General features: G+C 39.1%; 2 protein-coding genes across 12 annotated transcripts in view; one reads left to right on the top strand and one right to left on the bottom strand.

The window, feature by feature from the left end:
* LOC128264426 (uncharacterized protein CG43867) overlaps positions 1–27,153 on the bottom strand; it is a 115,648-nt gene that overhangs the window by 56,255 nt on the left and 32,240 nt on the right. For 2 of the 11 annotated variants that reach the window (XM_052999884.1, XM_052999883.1), the window contains exon 1: positions 21,769–22,445. The exons of 8 other annotated variants lie outside the window; for them this stretch is intronic. In XM_052999884.1, coding sequence (XP_052855844.1) covers positions 21,769–22,431 — 663 coding nt within the window. In that variant the 5' untranslated portion in view covers positions 22,432–22,445. Of the gene's footprint in view, positions 1–21,768; positions 22,567–26,221; positions 26,385–27,153 lie in introns of those variants that run through there. One more of the 11 variants, XM_052999876.1, reaches the window with a different exon arrangement.
* Positions 14,648–15,869, top strand: LOC128264433 (seminase). Its single transcript, XM_052999890.1, has one exon. It carries the CDS (start codon positions 14,783–14,785, stop codon positions 15,554–15,556), a length of 774 nt encoding a protein of 257 aa, XP_052855850.1. The 5' UTR covers positions 14,648–14,782; the 3' UTR covers positions 15,557–15,869.

The raw sequence follows: 27,153 nt of genomic DNA on the forward strand, positions 1-27,153 counted from the left end.
GAACTTTTCTTCTCGAGCCATTAAAGAAGCCAAGTTTTAATATCGATAAGTTGCTATATTGAAAAGAGGAGCACATTCGAAAAGCTGCAAAACTAGCATAACAATTCTTTTCGAGAGCGTATGGTGGAGCATGTGGAGTCAGAGTCAATGAAACATGATCCCGACACACAAAAACATTCTAGAGCTTTCTTAAAGATTTTGCCCAAGTCAGTTGCAGATTTTTGTATTTTATCTTGTCTTATGGCAGAGCATTTACCAAAACAACTTAATAAAACAAGAACACATGTAAAAAAAAGTCAAGTCTCATTTGCTTTAGGATAAATTCAGTGGACCTTTAGCTCAGTGTAGAGTGGATGAAAAGACAAAATAACAAATCTCATTTGGATTAGTGATGAAAAAAAAGCTAAAAATTGAACTAGCTGTCAATATTTCAATATTAAGGTTGATATAATGGACTTGTGGCTCTTAAATTGAAACTTGACCACTTGAAATGGCCTCCATTCAATTACGCTCTTCCCGGAAGAGATTGAGGTGGGTCTGCGCTGTTGCGGTCCGGTTCAGTTCGGTTGGATCTTAGTTTTGGAGTCGTTCTGGGGGCTTAGGGATTGGGCTCCGTTCCGACTAATCGTTGGCAATTAGACGCCAATGACACTTTTATGCCACTTTAATAAACTTGAGCAGCTAACAAGTGTATGGGGAAGCGGGAAGGGGAAGCGAGAGCGAGAGCGACACTTGTATGGGAAAAGTTTTCGCACGTTGCGACAAATGTCTTGGGCTGCAATCCTCCCCGGAGTTTTGTGTTTGCCATAAGTTTGTATTTGTGGCAGAAGGTTGACGAGGGGTAAACATGTATGGACACAGATATCAATAATCATTCCCCTCGTCCGCAAAACCCTCACACGAGCTGTAATAACATAAGCAAGTGAAATGCATAAATAAGCATTTCTGAAGCAACGGCCGCCGTTTCTCCTCACACACCCACAAAAGCCTTTGCTCTTGTAAATTGATACAAATCGTTCAATAATCACGCAATTGTATTTTATTTCTTCCAAGTAACAGCAATAGAAAGAACAGCGAGCCAAGTTTCAGGCACGTGTGGGTTAATGGCCTTGCAACGACGTTCACTAGGGGTTAAGTGGAGGGGTGTTGCATTGGCAAGCAGTGAGGTGGCTACCTTTCCTATTTGAGGCGCATGGTCACACTGAACCAGGTCTAGATATATTCTAGTGTGACCATGTGCAATTAATAACAAGTTAAAACAAAGCTTTTGAAAGTAAATGGAAGTAAAATACATAAATTAACAAGGAAAGAAATTCAGAAAAAAAATTAAATGAAGAGAACTAGATTCGGCAAGCCGATGTTTATATGCACGTGCAGCTTTAACCTTAATTTTTGATATCGTAAAAGTATCTAGAGTTATAGGCATATGTTACAAAACTTTTTTTAAAATTAAACCAAAAGAAAGAAAACTTACAAAATAAAAACATCTCATTAAATTTATAATGGTTTTAAAATGATATTTCTGTTTGTTTTTATGGCGGCTAAATATGTGAACTTATATCCAAACCCAAAGCCACCAGCCTTTTGTCAACGCAGTTACTGTATCCCGCAGATTAATTTCAAGTGCATCGACGCCCACCGCAACCACCGCCCCTCGAAACAGCACCACCCATTTATAGTGTGTTATTTATCTTGTGGCAAATGTTGTAATGCATTTTGTAATCGATACAAAGCAATCACAACGAATTGAAGCCGAAAGTAGGAAAGGGAAGGGCAGGGGCGTAGGCAGGGGGGGCTGGGGTGGACCTGTGTAAGGCACGTGACCAATCAAAGGGGCGTGGCAAAGACGCACTGAAAAGGGGACTGTGTTGTGTGCGTTGGTTTTACGTTGCTAAATTAATGGAGCACATAGAAAACTGGGGATGAAGTCGAACTGTAGTGACAGCACCACGTATTTTTTCCCTGCCCCTTTAATGCAATCATAAAATAAGTCAAACTTAATTTGCTTGGATTACAGAACTGAAATGAGCAATTCCAGAAAGAAACTTATTTACTGACCACTCTGCAAAATTGTTTATGGGAGTATACTTCAAATATCATCAATGAGCACTTCACTATTGTTACGTTAATAAATGAAATACCTTTATTTTTCAAACATACTTAAAAAGTTACACATAGATTCAATATCTGGAATATTGTCGGTGGTTTTGTTAAATGTCACATTTCAAAGTTTTTATGGGGTTGATGTAAATGCTTAAAGGCCTGATTTAAATGTATTCTCCATAGCTTGATGTGGAGTGGGAGCAAATTGTGTTGCTGTGCATGTTTTCTGACTGATAAGAGTGACAGAGAAACCCACATTCACAAACAATACCATTTGCAAAGCCCTTTGGCACAAAATTTTCGCTGGCTTAGCATACTTTTGGAAGAAAAAAGTGGGTAAATAGGAGGAAAGCCCGCATACGGTTGACATTATTTGTAAATGTTTTAAGCTTCGCATTCGCTTTTCCACTTCTCTCTGATATTCCTGCGAATAATCGGGAAAATCGTAAATAATGCAAAGCAAATAAGTGAAACCCCTTTGCAATTTGCCCTGTTTAAGGCATAACGATATTTTTATAGCTACCGTCTTTTTGCCAAACTTTTCCAACCCCTTCTTGGCAAGCACACTTTAGGGCGTCATTAATTTGTAAGCTTAGAAAGTTGCGCGCTCCAGGAAGTCAAAAAACGGGAAACGGATGAGAGGGATAAGATGCCAAATCGAATCAGAAAACTTTAATGACTTTATGCGCCAAACTTTTTACGTAATTTGAACCCCGCCGCCCTTTTACCTTGCTTTTTTTGAGGAGGGGGAGAAAAAGTTTTGCTGCAATTGCAGTCGGTTGCAACACCTTACTGAACAGGATTCAATTAATTAACTGCCAATAGCTGGAGCTCTTGTTTCAGAAGCCACGATTTCCCTCCAACGATTTTTCCTCCCAACTTTCCCGCATCTGAATTTCCATCATTAAGCTTGCCTGCCCCCATCTACCATCATCATTATTTTTGCAGCTGTGTCTAAATAATTGATGGAAAAGACAAATTGCAGTGTGCTGTTTCTGTGCTTTTCTATGCTGTTTTTTTTTTTACCTTTCTTCACCCAGCTGACCAAAGCAAAATTCTCTTGCTACTGTGATTTTTTCGTCTTCTTCCCTCTTTTTTTTTTGTGTAGTTTTATTTTCGTGCATTGCGCTTCATTAATTGCACTTGCTAATTGATTTGACACGGACAAAGGAATCGGGTGCATTGAAGGGAACAGGAGGAAAAGAGAGTAGTACAGCATAATTAGACCAAGCAAGTGGTTTTCATTGAGGCAGTGGAAAATTCGCTAATTGGGTTTGATATATTCGAAAGTAGAACGGAAATAGTTTCAAAGAAAAGTATGTAAAATTATCATTTCAAAGAGTTACTAGTAATTACTTTCAAGTGAAGTTACAACTTAGTCTCCAGAGTGAAGTTCCTCGTTGGGCGCCAAATAATATAAACTTAAATGACACAAAAAGTATGTATGAATGAGACAAAACGCTTTAAAACCAGGCGTCGTCCAGTGCTGCTAAATACCTACAACGGTTGTAAAACCGAGCCCTGAACAATTGGGACAAAGTATTTACTGGTAAGCCCAGTTCCAAATCTGCCCCAAAGCCAACGAATCCAACTTGGACAATTCGCATGCAAATCTGGAACAGCTTTAGCCAACTCCTCCTTCGTTTTGGCCCCCACCCCCCCACACAACACCCCTGTTTGGGTCGACCTCCTCTGGGTCATGCATAAATCATGGGTGGATGGGTTAAAATGAAGGCTGAGGAGTCCAACGCTGCAAAGGGTTGAACAAGTGGCAAACTTTCGCTTTTGCTTAAGCTTCTCGTCTTTGACTTTCGGTTGAGATTTGGAATCGATAGCCTCGCCTGTTTAGGCGACCACATTCTCCGATTTGTGGAGGTGCGCTGCGAGAGGCGAGTGAAACGTTTTGCACGCCACAAAAGTCTGCTTAGCTTATTTATTATTTACACGAGTGAAACGTGTATAAACCCAAACAAAATGCTACAAAAAAAAAAATGAAAAAAAAGTAAAAGGACAAGAGGCATCTCACAAAGAAGAGCAAGAAAATCCCCAAGTATATGGGTGAGTGTGTGAAGATGGTGTTTTGTGGTTGATTTGATTGCTTTATGCACCCAGTGAGTGGCCGCATGAATTTCAAATGAGTCGTTTGTCTCCTTTGCTTCGTCCTCTTTGTTTTTCTTATCGCATTTCTAATGTATTCTCTTGTTTTTTTTTCATGGCAACACAAAATATTTGGCACTGCCAATAGGTGAATTGAAAAAGTAGTCTTCTCTTCTACCAATCGTTTAAGATAAGTAAGATAATCTATAATTTCTTGTCTCTAAAATAGTTATATAATTTACTAATGCTTTCCACTAATACCACTGGAAAAAGCCAAACATAGACTATCTGTTAGGGAAGGAATGGAAAGGTGGCAAGCTTTAAAAATGTTGAGCCACGAACGCAGAACAGTCATTATCCTAGACGAAATGGGGATGGGATTAGAGGGCAGCTGCACCTTGCGGTATGCTGTTGCCACATAACGTGTTGCACACGTTCCAAAAGAACCAAGAGGTAAAAAGGTAAAAGAGTGCGGGTTAGCTGGGTCAGTATTCCTGTGTATGTCGGTGTTCCCACAGTAATTTGAAATTCATGCGCTTCGTATGTGGAATAAATTCAAGATTTTGATTTGCTGCTACGTGTGGCAAGCTGCTCTTCCCCTTGCTGCTTCGCACTCACCGCCTTCTGTGCAATTGAAGGTGTGAAATCGCACATAAAGGATAATAAAAGTGAAAAGCGTGAGAGCCTGTCAGGCCCTATAAAAAGGGCAGACGAGAATGGAACCGAACAGAAGCAGCAGCATCAGCTGCAGGTTTCCGCTTTTGTGTTGCGCTTAGAGTTTTTCGGGGGAATAAAAATAAATATATATGTAGTACAGCTCGCCTTGTGGGGCTTAACCAAAACATATAAAACGAGAATATTTCTTTTTTGATACTGCCCTGTGCATATAGTTTTAGCTATGGCATATATTCAGGGCTGTTTGCGACATTGATGGTTCCAATTGAGAGTCAAGTGGCGGGAGAACAAGGAAAACTAAAGTGTTTGAACAATTTGTGATGCAATTAAGTGCATTGCTTATAAATATTAAGTTTTGAGCTCAAGCAGATCAGGGCAATGAGACAAAAGGGTCAAGTTGGGCGCCACTTTTTGTGTACATTAATTATAAGGAGAGGAGTCCTAGCTCTTAAAAGCACTTTTGTGAATGTTGATCGGGTGGTTATGGGATATGCGAGCTAATTAAATATTTTTTGAGCCATATGCAAAAATTGTGATTCTGAATAGCAGCTAAAGCAAAAAATTTAAAAACATTGAAAACTCAGATCAAAGCACTACGCCCACGAGATCTCAAGAGAGCACATTGATTAAAGGACTTAAAACACTTGTCCCGTTACTTGCACACATTTATTGGTTGTTCATCTATGAAATTAAAGTTTATCCCCCTTGCATTCCTGGGCTACGCCCCAAAGCAAATCATCATTTAGTGGCTCCCCAGGGCAGGATCAAAGGCACACATGGCCATCACATAAACACACACGCCAACACACCATCACACACACACACACGCAGGGAAATATGCTGATTACGAGACGACGAAGACTATAACTCTGGTGGCGCCATCTGGTGTGTGTATCTGTATACGAATGTTTATGTGTGTGGGTTTGAGCAAATTTCAATGACTTTACTGTTATTTATGCCATTCGAAAAGTAATTTATAGCATTTAGCGCCCAAAAGCACACTTGCGATTTCAACAATTTGTGAGGAGGTGGTGCACGAGACTGAGCCAGATGAGATACCAATGATTATGATTTTAAGGGGCACCATAGACAACAACTGCTCTTGAGAGCACAACAAGCACATAAATACGCGAACATGACTTTTCTCCTCGTCCCTACTATACTCCATTTTTGAGTTTATTTTCGGGGGAATGGCTGCCGCAAAAAACAAGTAAAATAAGTAAACCGACTAGAAAATGCCCGCTAGAAAATAATAATAATAAATAAGTATTCATGTAGTTTTCAGCTTTTAATGAGTATTTATCGGGGGTAATAAAAAAAGAACTTAGAAATTACTTTAATAATGGCAACTCCGACATTAAAAAATATCGTTTTGATACCCATTCGATTAAACCTATGGCCTTTTTCAACTCACAACACACCCAAAGTGTCAACGCTTGCGGGGTATCAAAAGGCTAGAGAAGAAAGAAAAAATACATGTCAATGACTTTACAGAAAGCGGAAACTCATAAAGATAAGTGTTGACATGGCTGCCAACATGGCCGCCCCTTCACTTCCTTCCTTCCTTTGCCGCGTCTTTGCTTCTTCTTCTCTAAGTGGCATCTGTCGTCTCGTATTTGTGTCACTCACTCACACTCTCACACTCACACTCAGCTATATGCATGCGTCTGCGTGTGCGGGTGTGCGTAACTCGCACTTTCTTAAATTTCTTTTGCTTTTATTTTAAGCTCAAGGAGAAGAAGAAGAGTCTTAAAAAGAAATAAAAGGCAAGGGGTAGGGATATTTTTGGATACGATAGGTTCGTAAAAGGAAGTTTTTTGTCTGATGTATTTCGTTATCAAATTATATCAGGGTTGATCGAAACTGTCTAATGACAGTGCATTTACGAACACAATTAACAAGACACACGCACACATGTCACAAGTGTAAAGTTGAAAAAAAAAATCCTTTAGAATAGCGATGTCAAAAAAAACGTATTGTAATTAGGGCAAAGAGAGAAAAATCCCTAATTGGGCGCCACTTTTTGTTGATCAAATTATAGAATGTAAATTTGAGATTAAAAAAAAATCTCAATGCTATCGTTGGTGACTTGCCTCGGTCTTATGACTTTAGTAAAATTCAGTCCATATTTATGTTCATATCCTGAAATTTGAAGATTCCAGTTCTCTATTAGCCATACGCATCCCCATCCAGTTTGAAGCTTACTTGTGGCTTATATTCCCGCCATGAATTATGAGCCCGACATCTATCGATGTTATTATTATTATTATTACTACACAGCCATGACTGGCAATTAAACTTCCGCAGCGCGACTAGTATATTGGTATGCACATGCCGTTTATGCCATATACTATAGAATGGGCGGAACTGGGGGGGTCGGGTTCACCACTTGTGGTTCGTTGGCCCGGCTAATTAATATTATCGCATTTCATGCATCACTTGCTAATAGTTATCGATAAATATTTCCCCGCATGACAGCGTCAAAGGCAAAAACTGCGGCATTTGGTTTAGATTTCCTTTTTCAGTACCTTTTTTTTACTCCTTTTGTGTTACTGTATTATTTAATTTTCCGGCGGTAGTCCAAAAAGGGGAAGGCAACCGGAAACCGTTTGCAGTTTGTTATGCGGCTCATTGGCTGGGGACCACCTAGGTTCCGTTTCCGATACCGTATTCCCGGAACGCTTTATTATCGTAATTTATGGCTAATGTCAAGGCAATTGCCGCTGATTGATTGATGCGAAAAGGCAAGACTGATGGGTGGGGTAACATTGATTAACTTAGATTACAACTGGTGCAAAACTAAGGCGGCATAGAATACATTTCCCTCGAACTACATTTTTTATTCTTGGTCCTTAATTAATCACAAGTCGTATTTTATGCTGGTAAGACCGCAAAGGTTATTAAAACTCGTTAGTAAGTCAGCGACAAACATTCGAAACTCAAACAAAATGTACACTTTTAAAAATTACACTGAGGTTATTATTAATTTCTTATGGAAATACCAAGACAATGATGAAGTTTTCTCAAAACATTACATGGTTAAAAATTGGGTAATATGAATTGAAGAATTTGCGCTTAGGTCTGAATACGGTAAATACTTTTGTTGACCTTTTCACCGTTTTTTTCAGTGCACGTTGGGGCTTCTCTGGCCAAAACGGGCCTTAATTAAAAGCAGCAGATGAAATGCACATCACAGACCCGAACGCCCGAAAAAAAAAATATAATAAAAGTATAGAAGAGAAACGGATGAAAAAAAGAAACGAAAATAATTACGCGACTCCGGAAAAAGCGGGTGAGATTTTTTAGCTCTTTGGACTTTTATGCGCGATCTTTTGGCGCATAACAAAGATTTATGCCCCGGCTGAAGGTGAAACATAAATTTGATGCGCCTAAAAGTGGCCAGCGGCAGCAGCGAAAGCCAAACAACAATTCGTGGCAAAAATGGTTGGATTGGTGGTGTTGGGTAAATTAAGGCGAAAAGTTTAACCCTCCCCTCCCCTCCCCTCCCACCTTTTGAATTTGGCTAAAACTTTTCACTCCTTTGTTGTTCCTGTTGTTGCTGCGGTTGCATGATACGGGAATTTCTGCGGCTGCCATACACACGCACACACACACACACATACTCGTAGCTGAACTTTCTCGGCGGAGAAAGCAGGAGGAAAATATTTGCCAGGAAACTTGAGTATTTAGCCGTAAGTGGTAATAATTACGACTCCGGATCCGGATACGAGGCCCACGGCCGGAGTTACAGTGTTCGGCGGCCAACAAAATGGTCGGACTGGTGGTTTACAGTTACGTTCAGCTGCACACAAGTTAATTAAGTTTAATTGGATTAAAATTATACAAAATTATACAGAAGCTCTCCCCTGGCTGGACATGGCCCGCGAAAATCTCCATAAAGCACAGCAAAACGTGGTGAGAACAGGGCTATATGATGGGATATTGATAGCTCAAAGCTGCATCCCAGATAGTATAAAGTGTGCAGTTTTGCAACAGCTTTAATTATTAAGCAAAATTTAAAGAAAATTGGGAAACAAACTAATTTAAGGACACCTTTTTGACAACTCTATAGCAGGGTTGGATTTATCAGCACAATTAAAAACGAAAAGAAATTCAGTGTAGAGTGAATAACTAGAGAAAATCAAATTTTATTTGGATTAGCGATGAAATTAGTGTAAAATAACCATAATTAAATATTTTGTTCTCAGAACCTGGTATATTACTTATTCCCTTTTTCGCGTCACTCAGAAAACTACAGTTCCTGCTAGTCTGCCAAAGTACAGTTGCCTCGCCCAAAAAAAAAGTTTCCTAATCATCATTCGTGACAAACTCACCCACTCCCAATCCACTCCACGCTGCACTGCTTTATAATGCAAATGGAAAATTCTATTAGGTCGAAAGTACGCTTCATTTAATTTACGAGCCAATTTGCGCCTGTGGAGACCAGAGGGGGTCGGGGCGCTTTTGCCCCAGGAATGCTGACAAGTTCCACAATATGTTTTCTATAGAGCAATTTTTGGCCCGTCCTTCCAACCCAAAAACACTCCCCAGTGCACTATTCGAATTTCGCAGAGCTTGCAATCTGTCAACGCTGCAAAGTATGCTTTAATTTTATGACACCAACAAAGCACAGCACAGCACAGCCTCTATTCTTCCCGCACTGCTCTTTATTGAAATATTATGCAACAAAGTTGATGAATTTTTAGCCCGACAAAACTTCAGCGCTACATGGGGACTGCGCATTAAGCGAGTCCCGAGCTCCGAGTTCTGAGTCTTGGCTGGATAAAAATAAGGATAAGGCTTAGGAGCTAAGGAGTGGAGGGGTGTGAGCAATGACTCTTGGCCCTTTTAGCATTGTATCAGGTGTTTACCAGGCTCACACACACATACAGACACAAAAAAACACACACACAGAGAGACTCAGACACACAGAAAGCCAAGACGCTGAAGCGGCAACAAAGGCAAAAAATGTTATAATAGCAATTGAGAATTGCTGATGAGCCCTGCCACCAGGCTCAGGACCCCGACTCGACCTGCCTTTTCGGCGAACTGTCAGTTTACAACAATGTGCACTGAGGATAAAAAATAGTTATTCCGATATTACTAAAGGTTTGAATTCATTTATAGACATTGGCAAACCTATGCTTTTACATAATTTAAATTCGAAACACTAACGAAGGATGTCAATGCCTTTTTTCACAGCATACTTTTAGAGACTATTTTAAAGGGATTTTAAAGCTCTTCATTTTGTATGAGAACTTTTATTCTCTCAATTTGTAGCTAAGAAACATTTAAAGTAAAAAATGCTATTAAATTTAATGCTCTTAAATAAATAATATATAAATTGTTAGGCATACTTCACATTTTAAGTAAACTGTATAATAAATACCTTAAATACAATGCGTTTTATTTAATTTTTTAATTTTTTGAAAAGTTGTATATTGGTAAGATTTTTCTCGGCGTGGATAAAACCGGAGCCGAAGTTCTCTGCTCTTTGCACAGACTTGATGCCGAGGGAGCATTTTAATTATTCAACATTGTTGACAAAGTTTCTACGGCGTGAGTGAGAGCGGGACGGCTGTTGGGCAATATGATTTGCTGCTTGAGCAGTCAAAAGTTGGCCCACAACAAGGACGAAAACGGCAAAAGCAAAAATTCGGTCTACGCCAGCAGCAAACTGTGGCTGTTGACAGTGGCAAGAGAAGTGGCATACCACCAGTTAGTTGCTCATTTTGCTTAAATCGCAAGAGGCAATGAATAGTGATCGAATGACCATCAAAGGAGTTGTTGACAACAAGATTTAAGCAAATCTAACAGGCTAGAAAATCACAAAGGAAACCTACACAGTTGTTGCAAAAATATCAAATATTTAAACCTTTTCTAGCAATTTTGACTAGTACACTAGGATTGCTACTGAAATGTTACCAATGTTTAACATTAAGATATATGAAATTCTGATAAGCCCAGAAAATATTTAATTTAACCACGATTATTTGTCAGAATGAACAAAGTAAAGTTACCAACGTTTTTATATAGTAATCTTAGTCTACATTTTTAAATCTTATTATACTTTTAATTTTCATCCCTCTTTAATAATACATTCATGCATTAAACCTTTGAGCTTCATTCAAGATCAATTATGATCTTGGCGTCAATCTGCCCGGGCTAAATGCATCAATTAAGCTGGGGACCAGTTATGGTTATCGCTCATCGTTTCAGTTAACGCTATAGACCAAATTGGTAGCGACTGCAATTTAATTTCTTTACAGCAGTTCGCAGAGTCGGCGGAAAAAATGAGGGGGAAAGGGAATATGGGGCACACTGACCGAAAAGCCGGAAATGGATGCTCAGTTCAGCATCGGCGAAACATTTTGGTCGACGCGCTTCACTAATTCTGTTTGCCCATACAGCAAAAGGGAGTAGAGCGAAAGAGACGGAAATTGTGTGGGTTGATGGGTGAGTGGTCGACAAAAAGAGACGGCTGGAGGCAGCCAGAGGGAGAGGGAGAACCGCATACAGAGTGCAGGCGAAGCAAACATGTTTCGAGTGGCTTTTGCGGCATTGACGCGAAGACAAAAAAGCGCCAAACCAAATTGCATGCAGCAGTGGCAACAAAAGCTGCTGCAGTGGCACAAAGGCCGAAAAAAAACACCGAATAAGTAGCTAAAATCATAGTTAAGACTTTGCAATACCCAGTAAATTAAGGATGGAGAATTTGACAATTTTTATACACAATATTAAAAAAATAAATAAATAAATAAATACATTTTTTTTTAATATTCAATTTTTGGGTATTTGATTTATTAATCATAATATTGACTTTTTGAATATAAAATTATCTTTTGGTTTTGCTTCTATTATATTTTTCATATTGACTGCTAATTTTGTTCTTAGATTTCAACAGGTGCTAAGATTTTATCAGTTGAGCAACATTATGAAGGACTTTTTCAGTATTTGATAAATAAAATTGAGTTTAAAAATGATATTATTTATTTTTTTTATTTTTTTACTTGTTAACGTTTTTTTATTGATTACTAATGAAATATACCACTTTTTTGTATACCTTAAGATTTCGTGTTTTTCCAACAAACGCTAAAACTTAAGGTAAGAGTTCGTAATATGCCAATTTCGATTACAATATGTCTGCTCGGCACAAAAATCGAGACCATTCATGGGCCTCGTGAAAAATTACAATGCAATTGTTTGCCATTGGCAAGCCTCCTTCCGTGCACCATGAAAACCCACCCACACAAGCCAAAAGTCAGACCAAAGCCAAGCAAATGTGGTGAGCGAAACGAAATGGAATGGAACTCCGGCCGGAAGTACGGGTAAAAAAGAAGAACAAACAGCCGCAGCGCAGAGCACTCACACTACTCGCAAGAGACTGCCTGGCGTCGTCGTCGTCATCGTCATCGTGATTTTCAAGTGGCGCGACCATTATCGATTAAAAGAGTTCAGTGGTGTAGTGGTAGTGCTGCATTTGTCTGGGAAGGTGCACGCATACACAAAAAAAAATATAAGTTTGATGTTAACAGGTCAAATAGACATTATTCATATCATTTGGATGTATTATTATCAAACGGATATATAAATGAATCCATTTTTACTACTTTCCCACATATTTTAATTTTTGTCAAGAAATACATTCATACACAGTAAGAGCCTTTAAAATATATATATTATTCCCTGTTTTTAAACGGTCGACTATATCACAAAAATGCTATTATAAACAAGCGAAAAAATTAAGCAAAAAAAGTATAGCTTCCGTTTTTTTAGGCGTTATATATTTTATTTTTAAAAGTAAAGTTTTATTTTTATAAAAATCAGACTACTATAGCTTATAGATGTATTAGGAATTATAAAAAAAATAAGTAAATAATGGAAAAAGCGATATAACTTTGTTGTCTTTGAATACATACATCTTGATATGTAATTTTTATTTCTATACAGAGGAGATGTTAGGGGTCAGGGGTCAAAGGGGAATCGCTGGTGCAGGTCTTTCACTGCACTTTTTCTGATTAACTGTTGCATAATTTTCGGGGCTGCGGTTTTCCTTTGTGCAGTCATCGTTCGGCCTGCTAATTGAATTTGCATGACAAATCAGGGCACTCACTCGAATGAATAACGAATTGTGAAAGCGAATATGAATGGAGGTCGGAGGTCGGAGGTAGGAGGTCGCAGGAGGCCTGAAAGTTACTTAAAAATGTGTGTGCGGCAGGGCACCCAAAAACGCAGAGCTCAAACAAATGGCGAGAGAAAAAAGGAGGTGGGGGCGCATCACACAATAGCCTTGCATATTTAAGCACAACACTTATATGTCCCCAGCTCCTCCTCCTTCCTTTCGCCTCCATCTTTTTGGCAGCATTTCGGCTGAGAGGCGAACAAAGAGGCTTTTGTATGCCACAACGCGTGTGCCTTTTTTGTATTCCTGCTTGCTGCTGCCCTCACTCTGTGGAAGACACGCATATGCCACATACGTGGCCCATTGTTTGTATTGAACTTATGGAGTCAAGGGACGCAAGGAAAGGCAGAGAAAAGCCGAGCAGAGAAAGGCGACCAAACTTCACTCGGGCGTTTTCATTTGCGCTTCAAATCTAAGAATAATAGCAGCCTTGATTACATTCACGCCGCTTTATGACAAGCGAGAAAAAATGAAAAGGCAGGGGAAAGAAAATACATGTCGAAGGTTGAAAAAAAAAAAAAAAAACAATAAAAGGACTGTGAGACAATGGCTAAAAAATTGTGACATCCAATGCTAATCGATAAATTTCAACGATTGTCGATAAATACAGAATCATTCCAAAATAATATAAATGGAATAATGACTAAGTTGTTAGTATACCATTATTTATTATGAGATTTATGTACATTGGTCATCAATCAGTAAATCCGCTTTAATTTGAAGTATTTTTTATTTGACAATTACAATTTAAACGATTGTCGATAACAAAACGATAAATAATCGATTGCTGCTTTTGCCCCACTGTGCAGCTTCAGCTGGGTTCAAATGAAAAGAAATGAAATTAAGTGGCATGTTGTTGCTTGTTCGCCTGGGCGTGGAAGGATGAGGAAATGTGGCCACGCATGACCAACTTGCAATCACTCCCTACACCCACCAACAGCCGTCGTCTGCTTGCCACTTGAGCTCTACACTGTAAGCCTGTTAAACATTTCGAGTGTTAATTGTGTGCGAACAACAATAACAGAAGGCATGGATGTGGAAAACGGTGGGGAAAATAAGATTGGAGGCTGCAGACGACTGACAGGCCGTCGTGATTGGAGCCAAAAGCATGCTGAATGTTGTTTTTGCGATATTACTTGTGAGTACTTGTGTTTTTTCATACTCAACGAAGAACACGGAGTTACACTGAATCTTATTATATTAATGACCCTTGATAAGCTCGCATACTTTAAAATGTATAAACTTGAAGAATTTTTAAATACACCACACTAAATTTAGAAGTCTGGGACATCTGTTTATATTAATGTTTAAGCTGATTACTAGTACTTTTTCCATTGGCAAAGGAAACCGATAAACTAAACCTTTTTAAAGGCCGGAAGAATTCAACTTCAATTCGGCTTGAATTGTTAACTTTTGAGTCCGGCGTTGCCACCTTATCTTTAGAGAGTTAAGTTGGTTGCGCTCCACTCTTTCACGCTTTTAATCTAAAATTCCTAAGCAACGTGCGAGTGTAATGAATATCAATGAAATGATGTTTATAAACACACTATTTTGCCCGTTTCATGAAACGATTGATTGAACTGGCCAACGCATAAACACAGTAATAGTTCTCTCTCATCACCTCCCATAAACTTTTGTAAAACCGCATCGAATATCAATCTTCACGGTTTGTCCTCCCATATCCGATCGCATCCGCTGAGCTTTTCGGTGTACAGTACTTGGACAATGGCAACGGTTGTGGAATTGCTGCTGCACCTTCCTCTCCTCGTGATCTCGATCGGATGTGGTAATTGCCTTCACCAGGGCACGCAAGTGCAGCAGGAGAAGTTCGGCTTTGTGCTACAGATCTACGATCCAATGTTCGTGGCCGCAGGATCATTGTTCAGCGCCCGTTACGTTTTGACGGTGGCGCACTGTTTCCGAAAGAATACCAAGCCAGAGCAGCTGACAGTGCGAGCGGGTCACGATAGGATATCGAGGGACTCCAAGGCTGGTCGTTCAGTGGCGGGATTAATGCGCCATCCTAAATTCTCCCCTCTAACTCTGCGAAATGACATCGCCGTGCTGAGGGTCAAAGTTGCCATCGGGTATTCGCGTAGGATAAGCTATATACCCTTGTGTTCGACGCCCTTAAGGCGAGATCGAGCCGCTCAGTCACCGGTGATCGTGGGCTGGAGTTTGATGAACACCAGCCAGCCACTGAAATCGATTAGTGTTAAGGTGGATGTGCCGAAGAACTGCCGCCAATGGTTTCCCCAAGTCCCGGCCGGTGTGTCCTGTGCTCTGACGGCGAACAATGAAGGTCTTTGCTATGGCGATTCCGGTGATCCCCTGATCAGTGGCGGTGAGGTTTGTGGCCTGGCCATTGCCTTTCGGCGATGTGGAGATAAACGATATCCCGCCCTCTTCACGGAGGTCCATTACCATCGCCCATTTATCGCGCAAGCCGTACTCACTTTGGACAGGGAAATGTTAAAAAAACCAAAGGCAAGGGGTTGAGCTCGCCAGCAGAGCTGAGTGTACAGTAAACTAAAAATTGATCACGTAAAACATACCCGATTGCAGCTGAATAAAAGTCTATTTATGGTTAAAACACGGCTGGAGGAGGACTCACCTGCAAGCAAACAGACAAAGGAAAATTCAATTACAATCGAAATACAAAAAAAAATATAAATAAAAACCAGACGCAAAAGGAAATTTTTAATAATTTATAGGGTATTGTAAAATAATAAAGAGCAGTGAAGGCGAACAACAAAGCAACAAAATATATAATTAACAATTTGCAACTTTCATTTTAACAGCATAAATATTTAAAAAAAAAAGCCATTACAGGGGGAACTTTAAAATAATTTATACCATTCCCATTAAACTAAAATAGAAAAGGATTCTTTTTTTAATAAATGTAAAAGTTTACTATAATAGTTGCCGTAGTTGCTATAGAGTATTGATTATTTCCATTAACGAATCGAATAACATATTTTCTTCTTAACCTTTCATACGTTCCATTTTCCATTCCCAATGGCAAATCAATTTGCGCTTTACATAAAAAATCAACAAAAGACCTTCAGTTCGAGTTGGTTTGTTAAGGAATTGAAATTGGAAATGGAGTTGGAGTTAAAGAGATTCTATACCGGGTTGGTTGGTTGTTGGTCGTTCGAAAATCACGGCACATAACCCATTAACCCACCGTTGCCCAACTATGCATGTCGACGTTGACGATTTTCATAAAATTTACCTTGCGTTCCTCTTTTCTTTACTTTTCTTTTCTTTTCTTGTTTTTCTGCTTTTTCTACTTTTTGTGTGTGTGTGTGTGTCTGCTTTGCTCAGGAACAACATTTACATAATGAATTCATATGTTTAATAAAATCTACACGTGAACATGAATATACAACGTGGCAGCGACGATGTCGCACAAAAGGACAACCTGATTCCTGCGAGTCCTGTGAATCCTGAGCCCGGCACAAAAGTATGCAACACAAGTAGGAAACCAGAAAGGCAGAAAATTAAGCAAACCGATGTTTATATACCCTTGCAGCTTTAACAAAAAATTTTACATTCTATAAAACAACTTTATTTCGATTTTTAGTCGAATATTCGAAATAGTAGATACTTACTATATTTTGGAGTAAATTCGAATAAATTTAAATAAAAACAAGTTATCAATTTTTTTTTTGTATTGTTTCTATGGGAGCTATATTATATAGTCTTATTAGACTTTTATACTTCCTGCAACGGAAAGTTTCATAGCTAATGCTGATTACGAATATTTGCAAACTTTTGACTGACATTATAATACCCTCTGCAAGGGTATTCAAAATGTGGGTGGCGAAATGGGGTAGACATCGCATCGGATGGAATAGCAGTTTCTTTTTGAATAGTTTGACGATGACAATGACGATGACGACATGTTGACGTCATGTCGCCCAGCTCCACAGCTCTCTATGGAGATTGAAAAGAGCGGTGAGGGACTGACTTTGCTGTTTGGCCAAATTAAAATCATATTAAATTTGCATATTGCGCCAAAGTGTCGGCACAAAGTGTCGTTGTGTATATGTGTGTGTGTGTGAAAAATTGTTATCGTCAATCGGACTATCGACAGGTGTTGCAAAATGGAATACGACTGGTGGAGCTTATGGAAATACCCATATAAAATTCGCAATCGCAAAAGGGGAGCTTGACGCGACATATAAAGTAGGAAAAAATAGCGACGAGTACCTTGTTAATGGCTTTGAGTATAGCTTATATTGATTTAGTTTAGAAGTCATAAATTAGATCATTAGGTATAAAGTTTAGCAATTGAAATTATTGTTATTATTAAATATTAATTATTTATTAAGTCACTATTGCGTTGGGTGCGTGCTTAAGGTAACTCATTTATTGTCGATTAAATAAACAGATTATCAAAAGAATCACGTTCCAAATTAATTGAATAAGCGACAAAAAGGACGTTGACCTTAAAGTCGAAAGCGCCATCTTTTGTGCAAAACATAATTGATGGCATATATGACTGCCTAAAATAATTGTTCGATTAGCAAAATTGTTGGTGTACGATAGATGTAGACCAACAATAAAAAATCTTTCGATATTTTTTATCGACTTATATAATTATCATTCGCTTTTACCTGATATAAAACCGAAGAAAGATAGCTAACTTTTAGATTATTGAAATCATTTCATCAGGCAGGGTTTTTCTGGCATTCGTAGGTCGATTATTTATGCCAATCATCGATTACTCATTGCAACTCAGCACAAAGTGTACCAGCCAAGCCACAAAAATAACTGGGACAAAAAATCAACTATATTGTGATATACTGTGAATTTCGGACATACCCAGACACAAAAGTTTTCAACAAATTCTCCACCGCAAAACTGTCGAAAAAAATAAAAACACATCCCAATCTCTAAAAATAAACAGATAGAGAGAGACGACTGACGACTGGTGGAGGTGAGGAGGCTCAAACTAGGGAAAAACTGGCGTAGGAGTTGCCAAAGTCGGTCAAGTTGTTGTCAGAGAAATGGGGAAAGACCAAGAGAGGTCATCCAATTGGCAATTGTGATAAATTGTACTGCTAAGCAATTTAAACCCGAGACAGAAACACAAACAGGCAGAAAATCCAGGATTGCGTCAGTCCCTCGTCAAAGTCAAGGGAAAGGGGTAACAAACAAACAAAAAAAAAAAAAAAACAAAACAAAACAATAAGGTTTGACTTCTGGCCAAGAATTTGTGCATCTGGTATGTAAAACTTCTTTACTAATAATGCCTCAATTGTCCTTCATTCCTGGGGTTTGGGGGCTAAAAAGGATTGTCTATCCATGCCCCAAAAAAAAAACACGATACATTTGCCACCCCTCACAAAAAAAAAAATAAAACAAAAAGAAAACACACATGTAACACATTACCCTAGTTAGGGGTATCTTTTCTGTTGTTTTTGCTTTCCCGCTCGTATTTTTCGGTCTTTTTTTTGGTATCTTGAGTATTAATCCTAATTGAAGGGAAATCCCCTGACGGACACGCACTGTCCTGCTGTTTTTTGGAGCGAGAGTGGCAACCCTTTTTCTCTGCTTTTGGTTTGAGTTAGTCTTCTTGACTATTTTATGGTGTTTGCTTTTCTTTTCTTTTCTTTCCATTTTTTTTGTCTAGTTTGGCTTTCATTTTTGTAGCTGAAACTGAAAAGTGGCCTAAAGACTTAAGATTATCTCCCCCGGGGGCAAGCATGTGGTAATATTCAATATATAAGTCGATGTTCCCTGCTACTATGCCTTCAATCAAAAATCGTTGCAAACTTTCTGGCCATGGCCCGTGTATCATAATTATATAGCACCAAAAGCATGTCCTGCCAAGATTAAAAACAAAAAAAAAAAACAGAATGCGGGTATAAAGCTTGCTAAAAGCATAAGACACTAATTCTGACCAGAGACAGAGCGAAATAAAAAATGCTCAAATAGACATTTAATGATTCCCCATTGTCATTACATAAAGGTGACTTATAAAAACATTATTTCACACGCACACAAAGGACGACAACAAAAAGAGGGAAAATTGGGAGGAAAATGCTGAAGGAAAACCATGCGGGCCGAGCTTATTTGTTGCCACGCAGGCATTTCATGTTGGCTAACGAGCACTTTGGGCATACTACCTACCCGCCCCTCCCAATTTCTTTTTTTTTTTCATCTCTGCTTATCTGAAAAGAGTAGGACATATTAAAACCAGCTCAGAGGTAACGCTGTAACGCTTTGCCAACTGAAACAACAAAATGTATAGTAGGAAAAGAGTGTTTAAAGGCTGACTTAAACAGTAGGAATAGTAGGAAAATGGTTTTAAGGCTACTTTTCTAAACTTTGGGGACACTCATAATGAAAACTCTTTGTTCCAACAATATCTGTAAGTACTTTGCTTTCGAGAAAACTACGAAACTAAATTGCAAACTCTGCTTTTCTTCTTAGAAACCAAATCAAGCGCTCGATTGTTTGAAATTTTCGTCTAAAAATTCGATGGGCTCTCATCAGACTAGATTGTCCCTGTTTCCCAGCCTTAATTGTGTACCCTAAAAATCTTTGGCAATCTTTCGGTCTCGTTTCACTTGAAACTTTTTGAACTGAAAAAGTTAACTTCGATGACCAAAAGAGGAGTTCCTTCCCATTCTCTCTGTTTTTTTTGTGTGAGTTTTGAGTTTGGTGTTTTGACTGGGACCGATTTGATTTAAGTTCCGTTTCTGCCTATTGAAAGTTTACTTTGACTTTGTGTTTGCCTTCCTTTTCGGGCTGGCTCTCTAGCAGTTTGATTGGTGGCCTGCTTCAGTCATATTTTGAATTTTTATGAGTTTTTTTTTTGTTAAGTATATATTAAGCTTGCCTTGTTAATAGCACATTAAAGCAGACTCGATTCAGATGAGCTTGGATATTCTGTATTTTTAAACAGAAATGTGACTGTACCAAATTACAAAATATTTTTTCTTATATAATGTTGCTATTTAGCAATTTTATTCTATTTGGTCTAGTTGCTATCTATCCCAAACTAAATTAATCTATTTAAGTGTACCATTTATCTTGGCTTGATATATTACTTAAATTTTCTTACTGTCCCTATCTACTTCTTGAATGTCCCTATCTACTCACATCTCTTAGGTTTTTCATTTGCCTATACAATATACAAATTTTTCAACTGAATATACCATCTCATATTTACCAATTGCTTTAAATTTCTGGGGGATTTAAAGGGTCGCTCTTTCTGTGGCTGGTTAGGTAAACAATGAAATGTCCGCATATTTGGCACCATTACTCAAATTGCCATTATGCACGCGCTTCGCCTTCGCCTCGAATTGTGCCAACTGGTAATCGAGCAACCCGCTCTCCGATTTTCCACCATTATGGTGGCCACAAATGCAATGCAGTGGAGTTTTCCCCCCGTTCAAACGGCAATGCGACACAATCGCAGGAAAAGAGGTAACCGCAACCACATCGAGCGTTGCATTTTTCCGCTTTCCCCCTTTTGGCACGTGTGTTGAGAGTTCATTATCGCCTCTACAAATATATACACACACACACACACCCAGCACACACCACACACTATGTGGAACACTCACATTTGCATTGGCATTTTCTATTGCCATTTTCTTTCTCGGTTTTGGGGGCACATTACAATTTAAATTGTTCGCATGCGGCCGGCAAAACTTGTCGCATATTATTTATGGGGAGGTACTTCTCCTCGGCTTAAAAATGTTAAACAAGCAAAAAGCTTTGCATATATTTCGAGGACGGCAGGCAGGAGGAGCACAGGATACAGGATACGGGATCCAAAAAGGAGGACCGCACGCTGTGTTTGCGGACTAGGCTCAAGATTTATGGCTTTGCGACAGACGGACAAACGAACAAACGGACAAACGGAACGGACAAAAGACAGCGGACAGCCCCAAAAGAGACAAGGGTACACGGAAAGCCGAAGAAAAAGAAGTCAGACAGACAGACAGAGAGACGGACAGACAGACGGGATAAAACAGGCGGCAAAGGAAGCGAAAAACAGGGCGGGAAACCCTTGAAGAACTGGAACCGGAACAATGAAACTTCAAGAAAACCACAAAGTTTTGCGACTGGCGAATGGGGGGAGGGGGGGAACTTGTGGCCTAAAGACTCTCAACCCCAAACAAGCGAAGCGTTGATTTCCTCGTTTGTGGATGGAGTTCATAGTCGTCCGAGCCTATTTGTCTCAAGTCTAGGCCTTTGCATACAGCAAATTTAAAATTACTTTCCAATTCAAGCATTTAAGTTTGAAAGCCACACAATTATTCAAGCCATCTCTTAATTATATAAGCCCGCAGTTTTCATTGAGTAATTTAGGTACCACTTAATAAATTTAAGTCTGGAAGGGTAAGTAGGTCTTCAGATCAGTTTTTATACATTATTTTACATATTCCACCAGGTTTTGAATTTAAACCATATACAATAATGACATTAACGAATTATTTGCTGTAACAGAAAAATAGTCATATGTCAACTGGTTTTAGAGAGTATATCATATATAGCTGCCATAAGCGAAAAATCACATAGCTTAATTGCATTGCTTTTGCATATATACATAAACGTATTATAATCGAAGTTAAGTTTGGCTTTTCGAAGTTTTCCTTCATTCTGGTTGGAAAATATATTTTTCTTTCAAAACAGTTGACTATTTCCAAGCTCTGCAACTGGGTTTAGCCCCTTAGCCTTACGCTTACCTTTCTCAACATGTCCTCCAGCGAATCCACGTCCAATCCCGCGTAGTTGTTGTTGAACTGACTGGAGCAGTTGGACGAGTTGCTGGTGTACCGCTTGCGTCTGCCCAAAGCGGGTGAATTGACCAGCGAACTGGGACCGCTGTTGGAGCCGGCGGCATAACCCAGCTGGGCGGCGGCCATCAGCGGGTAGAGCGATGGGTGGGGCAGTGGGTGACCACCCAAGTGATTGACATGCGGCCCCAGATGGTGGTGCGAACTGCCGGGGGAGCAGCAGACCGGGGGATTTCCCCCATTGGCCATCGCAGAGGGTCCACCCACCAGTTGGGCACTTCGCACCGCTGCCAGGGGCGAGGGTGGTGCCGTGTGGTGGTGCAACTGCAGGTGGTGCAGCGGTGAGCCATGGTGGTGCTGCATATATGAGGGTGATCCACTGCCCGATGAACCACCTGCCGGACTGGAGGAGGAGTTCTCCACCAGAGTGGAGCTTGTCGAACTGGAGGATTCGATAATGGTTGTGGTGGTGGTGGTGCTGACGGTGACCTCCATGCTGGTGGTGCCCACACCACCACCAGATAGATTCATTCCCGATCCCGAAACGGGTCGATCGGCTTCCCTTTTCTTGGGCAAAAGTGTGCTGCTAGGGGATCCAGCAGTGGCGTCCATCGGTTGCTCTTCGGTATTTTTTAGCCAGAGTTCGTTGACCTTTCGAGTCCTTTTTCAACGCTGGCGGCTCTGGTCACATTGCATAATTTGTGGCGCGCATTAACCACTCGAAAATTGCACTTTAACCTTTCGCTGCTGCAAGTTTAATTTAAAAGAATTGTTTGTTGCACTCACTCACTCTCTCTCTCTTGTCGCGTCTGGCATGCAAATTTATGTTGTTTGTTTTTTAATTGCAGGCCGCATACTTTTAGGCGTCGCCCACATGATTAATGGCCCCCAGGGGTTAAGAGCGACCAAGGGTAAGGGTTAAGTCGCGGGCAGACATTAACCGCACAAACAGATGGTTGTCATTTGCCAATTGATGGGACTAAATCGAAATTCGAATCGAATGGAAATCGAATTCCACAACGGCCAGTGCCATAACAACATATAAAATATAAATAAATTAAATCCGATTCCTGACAGCGGACAACAGGGCGTCAAAATAAGGGGCGGGGCAGCTTCTTTTTGTAAGGCTTAATCGATTTCGAAATTACATCGCCGGTGATTTTAAAATGAAAGCAGTAATGTAACTAAAAAAACAGCACTCTTTATCTCCTTTTGTCACAATTAGTTACAAATATTTGCGAGCAATGCTCCAACAGAATCAACAATGCAAAATATAAATAGAAATGAAATATATATAAAAAATATATAATACTGCTGAATAAAAAAGACGCATTTACTGAACATTATTTTAACACCACATAGAGTTTACAAATGTTTACTTCGACAAATAATCCTTTAAAGGTTTCTGAATGTAACTAACTTTGTTTGTCACTAAAAGTTATAAATAATTGCTTCGAATAAAATTATCAATAAGAATGCCAAATATAAATACAACTAAAATCTATTAAAAATAAAATAAATCAAGACATATTAATTAAACGTTATTAAACCTTCTCATGTCCAAGCTGGATGCCAAATAGGGTTTAAAAATGTTTAATCCGATAAATAAATGATTGAGTATTCCGAATTTTCGCAAACAAAATCGCTGGACCGGGGGTAAACTGGACAAGGAGCGGCAGGACCTCACACACGCTTGACTTGAGCCAGACGTTGGACGCGTTGGCAATTTACAACAAGCAGCAATCAATTCCAGAGCATAAATAACTCAATTTCCAACGCCCTCAGTCCGCAGTCCTCAGTTCCCATCGATGGGGCTAATGCTGTCCGGCCATCGATAAATTCTCCGTGAAGGGAGGGTAGAAATGGAGGAGAAATCATGGAGAAATGGAGGAGAAGCGACCTACAAACGGGAAGGAGGCTGCAGAGAAAGCGGAGACAGATTGTGAAGTTCGAATTAAAAGGGGAAAAGCTTGAGCTGAAGCTTGGCTAATTAGTGGCTAAACCTTTTTCGATTATGCTTTAGACATTGGCTTGACTTAAACCAGAACTAAGGATTAAAACACCAAGAATAAACTTATAACTTTAAATATAGAACGTAGAAATAAGCCTTCAAATGTTTTAAGCCAAAAACCGCTTTTAAAAGGAAATAATTTTAAAATTTTATATAAACAGAAATGAACATTATAACATTGGTCTTAATTCGGAAAAATATTTAAAAGTAAAAGTACTCCAAAAAATGTTTTTAACAGAAAATCAACTTCAATATTTAAATATATCAAATTGAACTGATTGTATTGCAAAACTTTATTTTTGCATTTCAAACGAGGGTCTATAGATTTAGGGAGCAGAAATCAGTTTGCTAGATTGTTATTCAAGCAAGTTTCTTTCGCTCCGTGTAGCTGGCAGCAGAGATCAGATTTCAAGTGAAGTTTGCCAGAGAAATGCGATGCAACAGCATCAGAAGCAACAGCAGCAGCAAAATAGTCGTCATATGTATGTGGGTGGTGTTTTCAAGAGGGTTTTTAGCAGCAGTAGTGTCCTGGCCAGCAGGACATTTCCTTTGTGTGTGTGCGGTACTGTGTTTATGCGATGGCCATTTCGTGCAAACATTTCATGAAATGAATAAGTTGTCAATGATTTGTATTCTTAATGCGTGAAATGGTAATGCGCAACCAACTTAAGTCTTTAAAAATTAGGTGGCAACGCCGTACGGCAAAGTACACAATTGAAGTTGAGTTTAAATTAAATTGTTTGTTATCTCCACTTAGAGTCATTGCTAATCAGTTCACCATGTATGCTTTGGCGATGGCAAAAGTACAAATAATCAGCTGACATATTAAAACTGGCAAAGGTGCCAGACATGTAAAATAGGTAAACTACCCTGAACTCATGTAATCAAGAATTCATGAAAATCATGGCATAAACATAGTTAGTGGGTATGAGCTCTTGTTGCCGGACTACTGGTGTCTGAAGTTTGTATCGTCCATTTAACAATGTGTGCCACACACACACATACACAACATTTACGATGATGATGATACATACACTGGTCGAAAAGGGGGTATAGTGCTGCTGGGGGAGGATGGCCCAGCAGCAGCTCCTCCGCTTCGCTTTCAGCCATGTGTGGCAGTTCTTGTAAGGACAAGCCGTTTTGGAATCTATATGGCCAGACCATAATTCACTGGAGATAATATACATACGCCCAGGGTGTGTGTGTGAGTGTGAGTGTGAGTGCGGGTAGATGTGTGTGGCAGACAGGAGGCATGCAATTGCCTCGACACACGCACACCAACACACATGTAGGCATATATTAATGACACGAGCTTGAAATTTAAAGCCTGTGCAACTGAAAATCTCCATAATATCGGAGTGGCAAGGGGAAAAAGTGCACTGGCAGGCAAACCATTCGATTGAATTTCGATTTAAGTTCAATTTTCACTTTCTGACAATGGAAGAAACCTACGGGCTCTTGTTTTCTTACTAAACAAAAAGTTACAAGTTCTTAGTGGTAAATGCAGATAAATATTTAAAAAACTAAAGATTGGCTTTTGGCTTAAAAATAAACTTGCATATTTTGTATTATCATAAATACTAAATTTTGTAACATCAAAAAGGGAAAGCATTATTTTGTGATCATGTAAACATATATTTTTGAATTGGTTTTTATTTTATTTTACTATTTTACAAATCACTTCGGGAAACTAAAACTATTAAAATAATTTTCATAAAAAAGATCATGTTTAATCACTGTTTTATCCTGAAAAATAACTTCAAAAAAAAAGGAAAACAAGTTTTGACACAAAATAAACATCCTGGACACAACAGGCGTATACTTGATTTTTTTTTTTTAATTTTGCTAGAATAGAAACGAATTTTTCTATTTATATTCAAATTTATGAAAAGCTTCTGGGGCAAAAAACCGCACATCCAACAAATGCGAAAAGAATTTGCATAAACCATTTGAAAGCAGTCGAAAAATTTGATTTGCTCAAATTACGAATTATATTATCATTGAACTGCGATTTTATAAGCAAAATAACAAACAGAACCAAAAGGAATTAAATAAAACATTTGGGGCTAGGCACTTGGGGCAACATTTGAAAACATATTTTGCGGGGGAAAAGTCCAAGGACATAAACTGATTTTGGGTTTTAATTTCACACTGCTCCATTTCCTTTAGGGAAAATCTGCCACAGATAGGCCACACACTCTCTACACATCAAAAATGCCTGAATAAAAGCAAACAAAAATCCGGCAAAATTAAAGACAAACACACGCTCATCTTCTTCCCCTCCCAAAAAAACCCAACAATGTTTACAATGTTTATTTTTATTTTTTCTTGGGCAAAACGAGAGAGATAGAGAGAGGATGCAACAATTTAGCAGGCAAAAACTTCACTGACCAACTATATAATTTGACTGGAAAAAAATTGAAAAAAAAAGGGAGAATCGCTGAGCGAACGATTTCACTTTTTCGCGCAACGCGGACGACGATGACGACGGAACACACAAAACGGAAACGGAAGTGCCCTTTTTCAGACTTTTCGGCACGGAGCACGCAACGCGTTACGCAGCCAAAGACAAACTGATTGCCGTGTGCCATGCCATGGATATATGGATGTGATTTACCGACCCACACAGCTGCAGTAACACACACACACACAGGCACACACACTCGCCCAGTGGCACGAACAGCTGTCAGGAAATGCGCATGTGTGTGTGCCCGCGTGGGGAGTTCCGTCTGCCAGTGGTGGGTTTCCCAACAATTTCCCGAGTGGGGAGTAACGGTAACGGTTCGGAGAAACAAGGTCCTGCAGGTGGAACTTTTTCAAGCGACTAGCGAGTCCTTACACTCAAAATAAAATTAGCTTTAAAAATTTTAATGGCATCGCAGCATAAATTCCAGGTTACAATTTTAATTGATAATCTCAAATTAATGGCGTTTCCTTACAAAAATCTAAAGCAAAAAGCCCTAAATATAAGAAAAACTTTTCTAAAGTGTATAAAAGCAACAAATTTCTAAAAAGCAGGGCTGTTTACTATACACTTCAGAGATCATTTTTTTCTAAGAAAGCAAATAAAGTTTGCAGATATTAAAATTTCTAGTAATTTAAAATCACCAGTTACTTCAAATTGCCAATTTTTTTTAATCCAAAAATCTAAGCAATGATTTATAGCATTCTCAAAATGTTGCAAGCCAATTTAAATCTCAATAGTCATGAATTTAAAACGTATTTATTTATTTATTATTTTTGATATTCGTTTTTAATTTTTCAGCGTAATACACTTACTAACCAAAAAGTACCATTTTACTTTGGGCGCCAAAGACTTCGAG

The sequence above is a fragment of the Drosophila gunungcola genome, unplaced genomic scaffold (assembly GCF_025200985.1).
Source record: "Drosophila gunungcola strain Sukarami unplaced genomic scaffold, Dgunungcola_SK_2 000070F, whole genome shotgun sequence".
NCBI lineage: Eukaryota > Metazoa > Arthropoda > Insecta > Diptera > Drosophilidae > Drosophila > Drosophila gunungcola.

Coding starts and splice junctions, on each gene's coding strand:
- LOC128264433 (XM_052999890.1), top strand. CDS start 14,783: ATGGCAACGGTTGTGGAATTGCTGCTGCACCTTCCTCTCCTCGTGATC.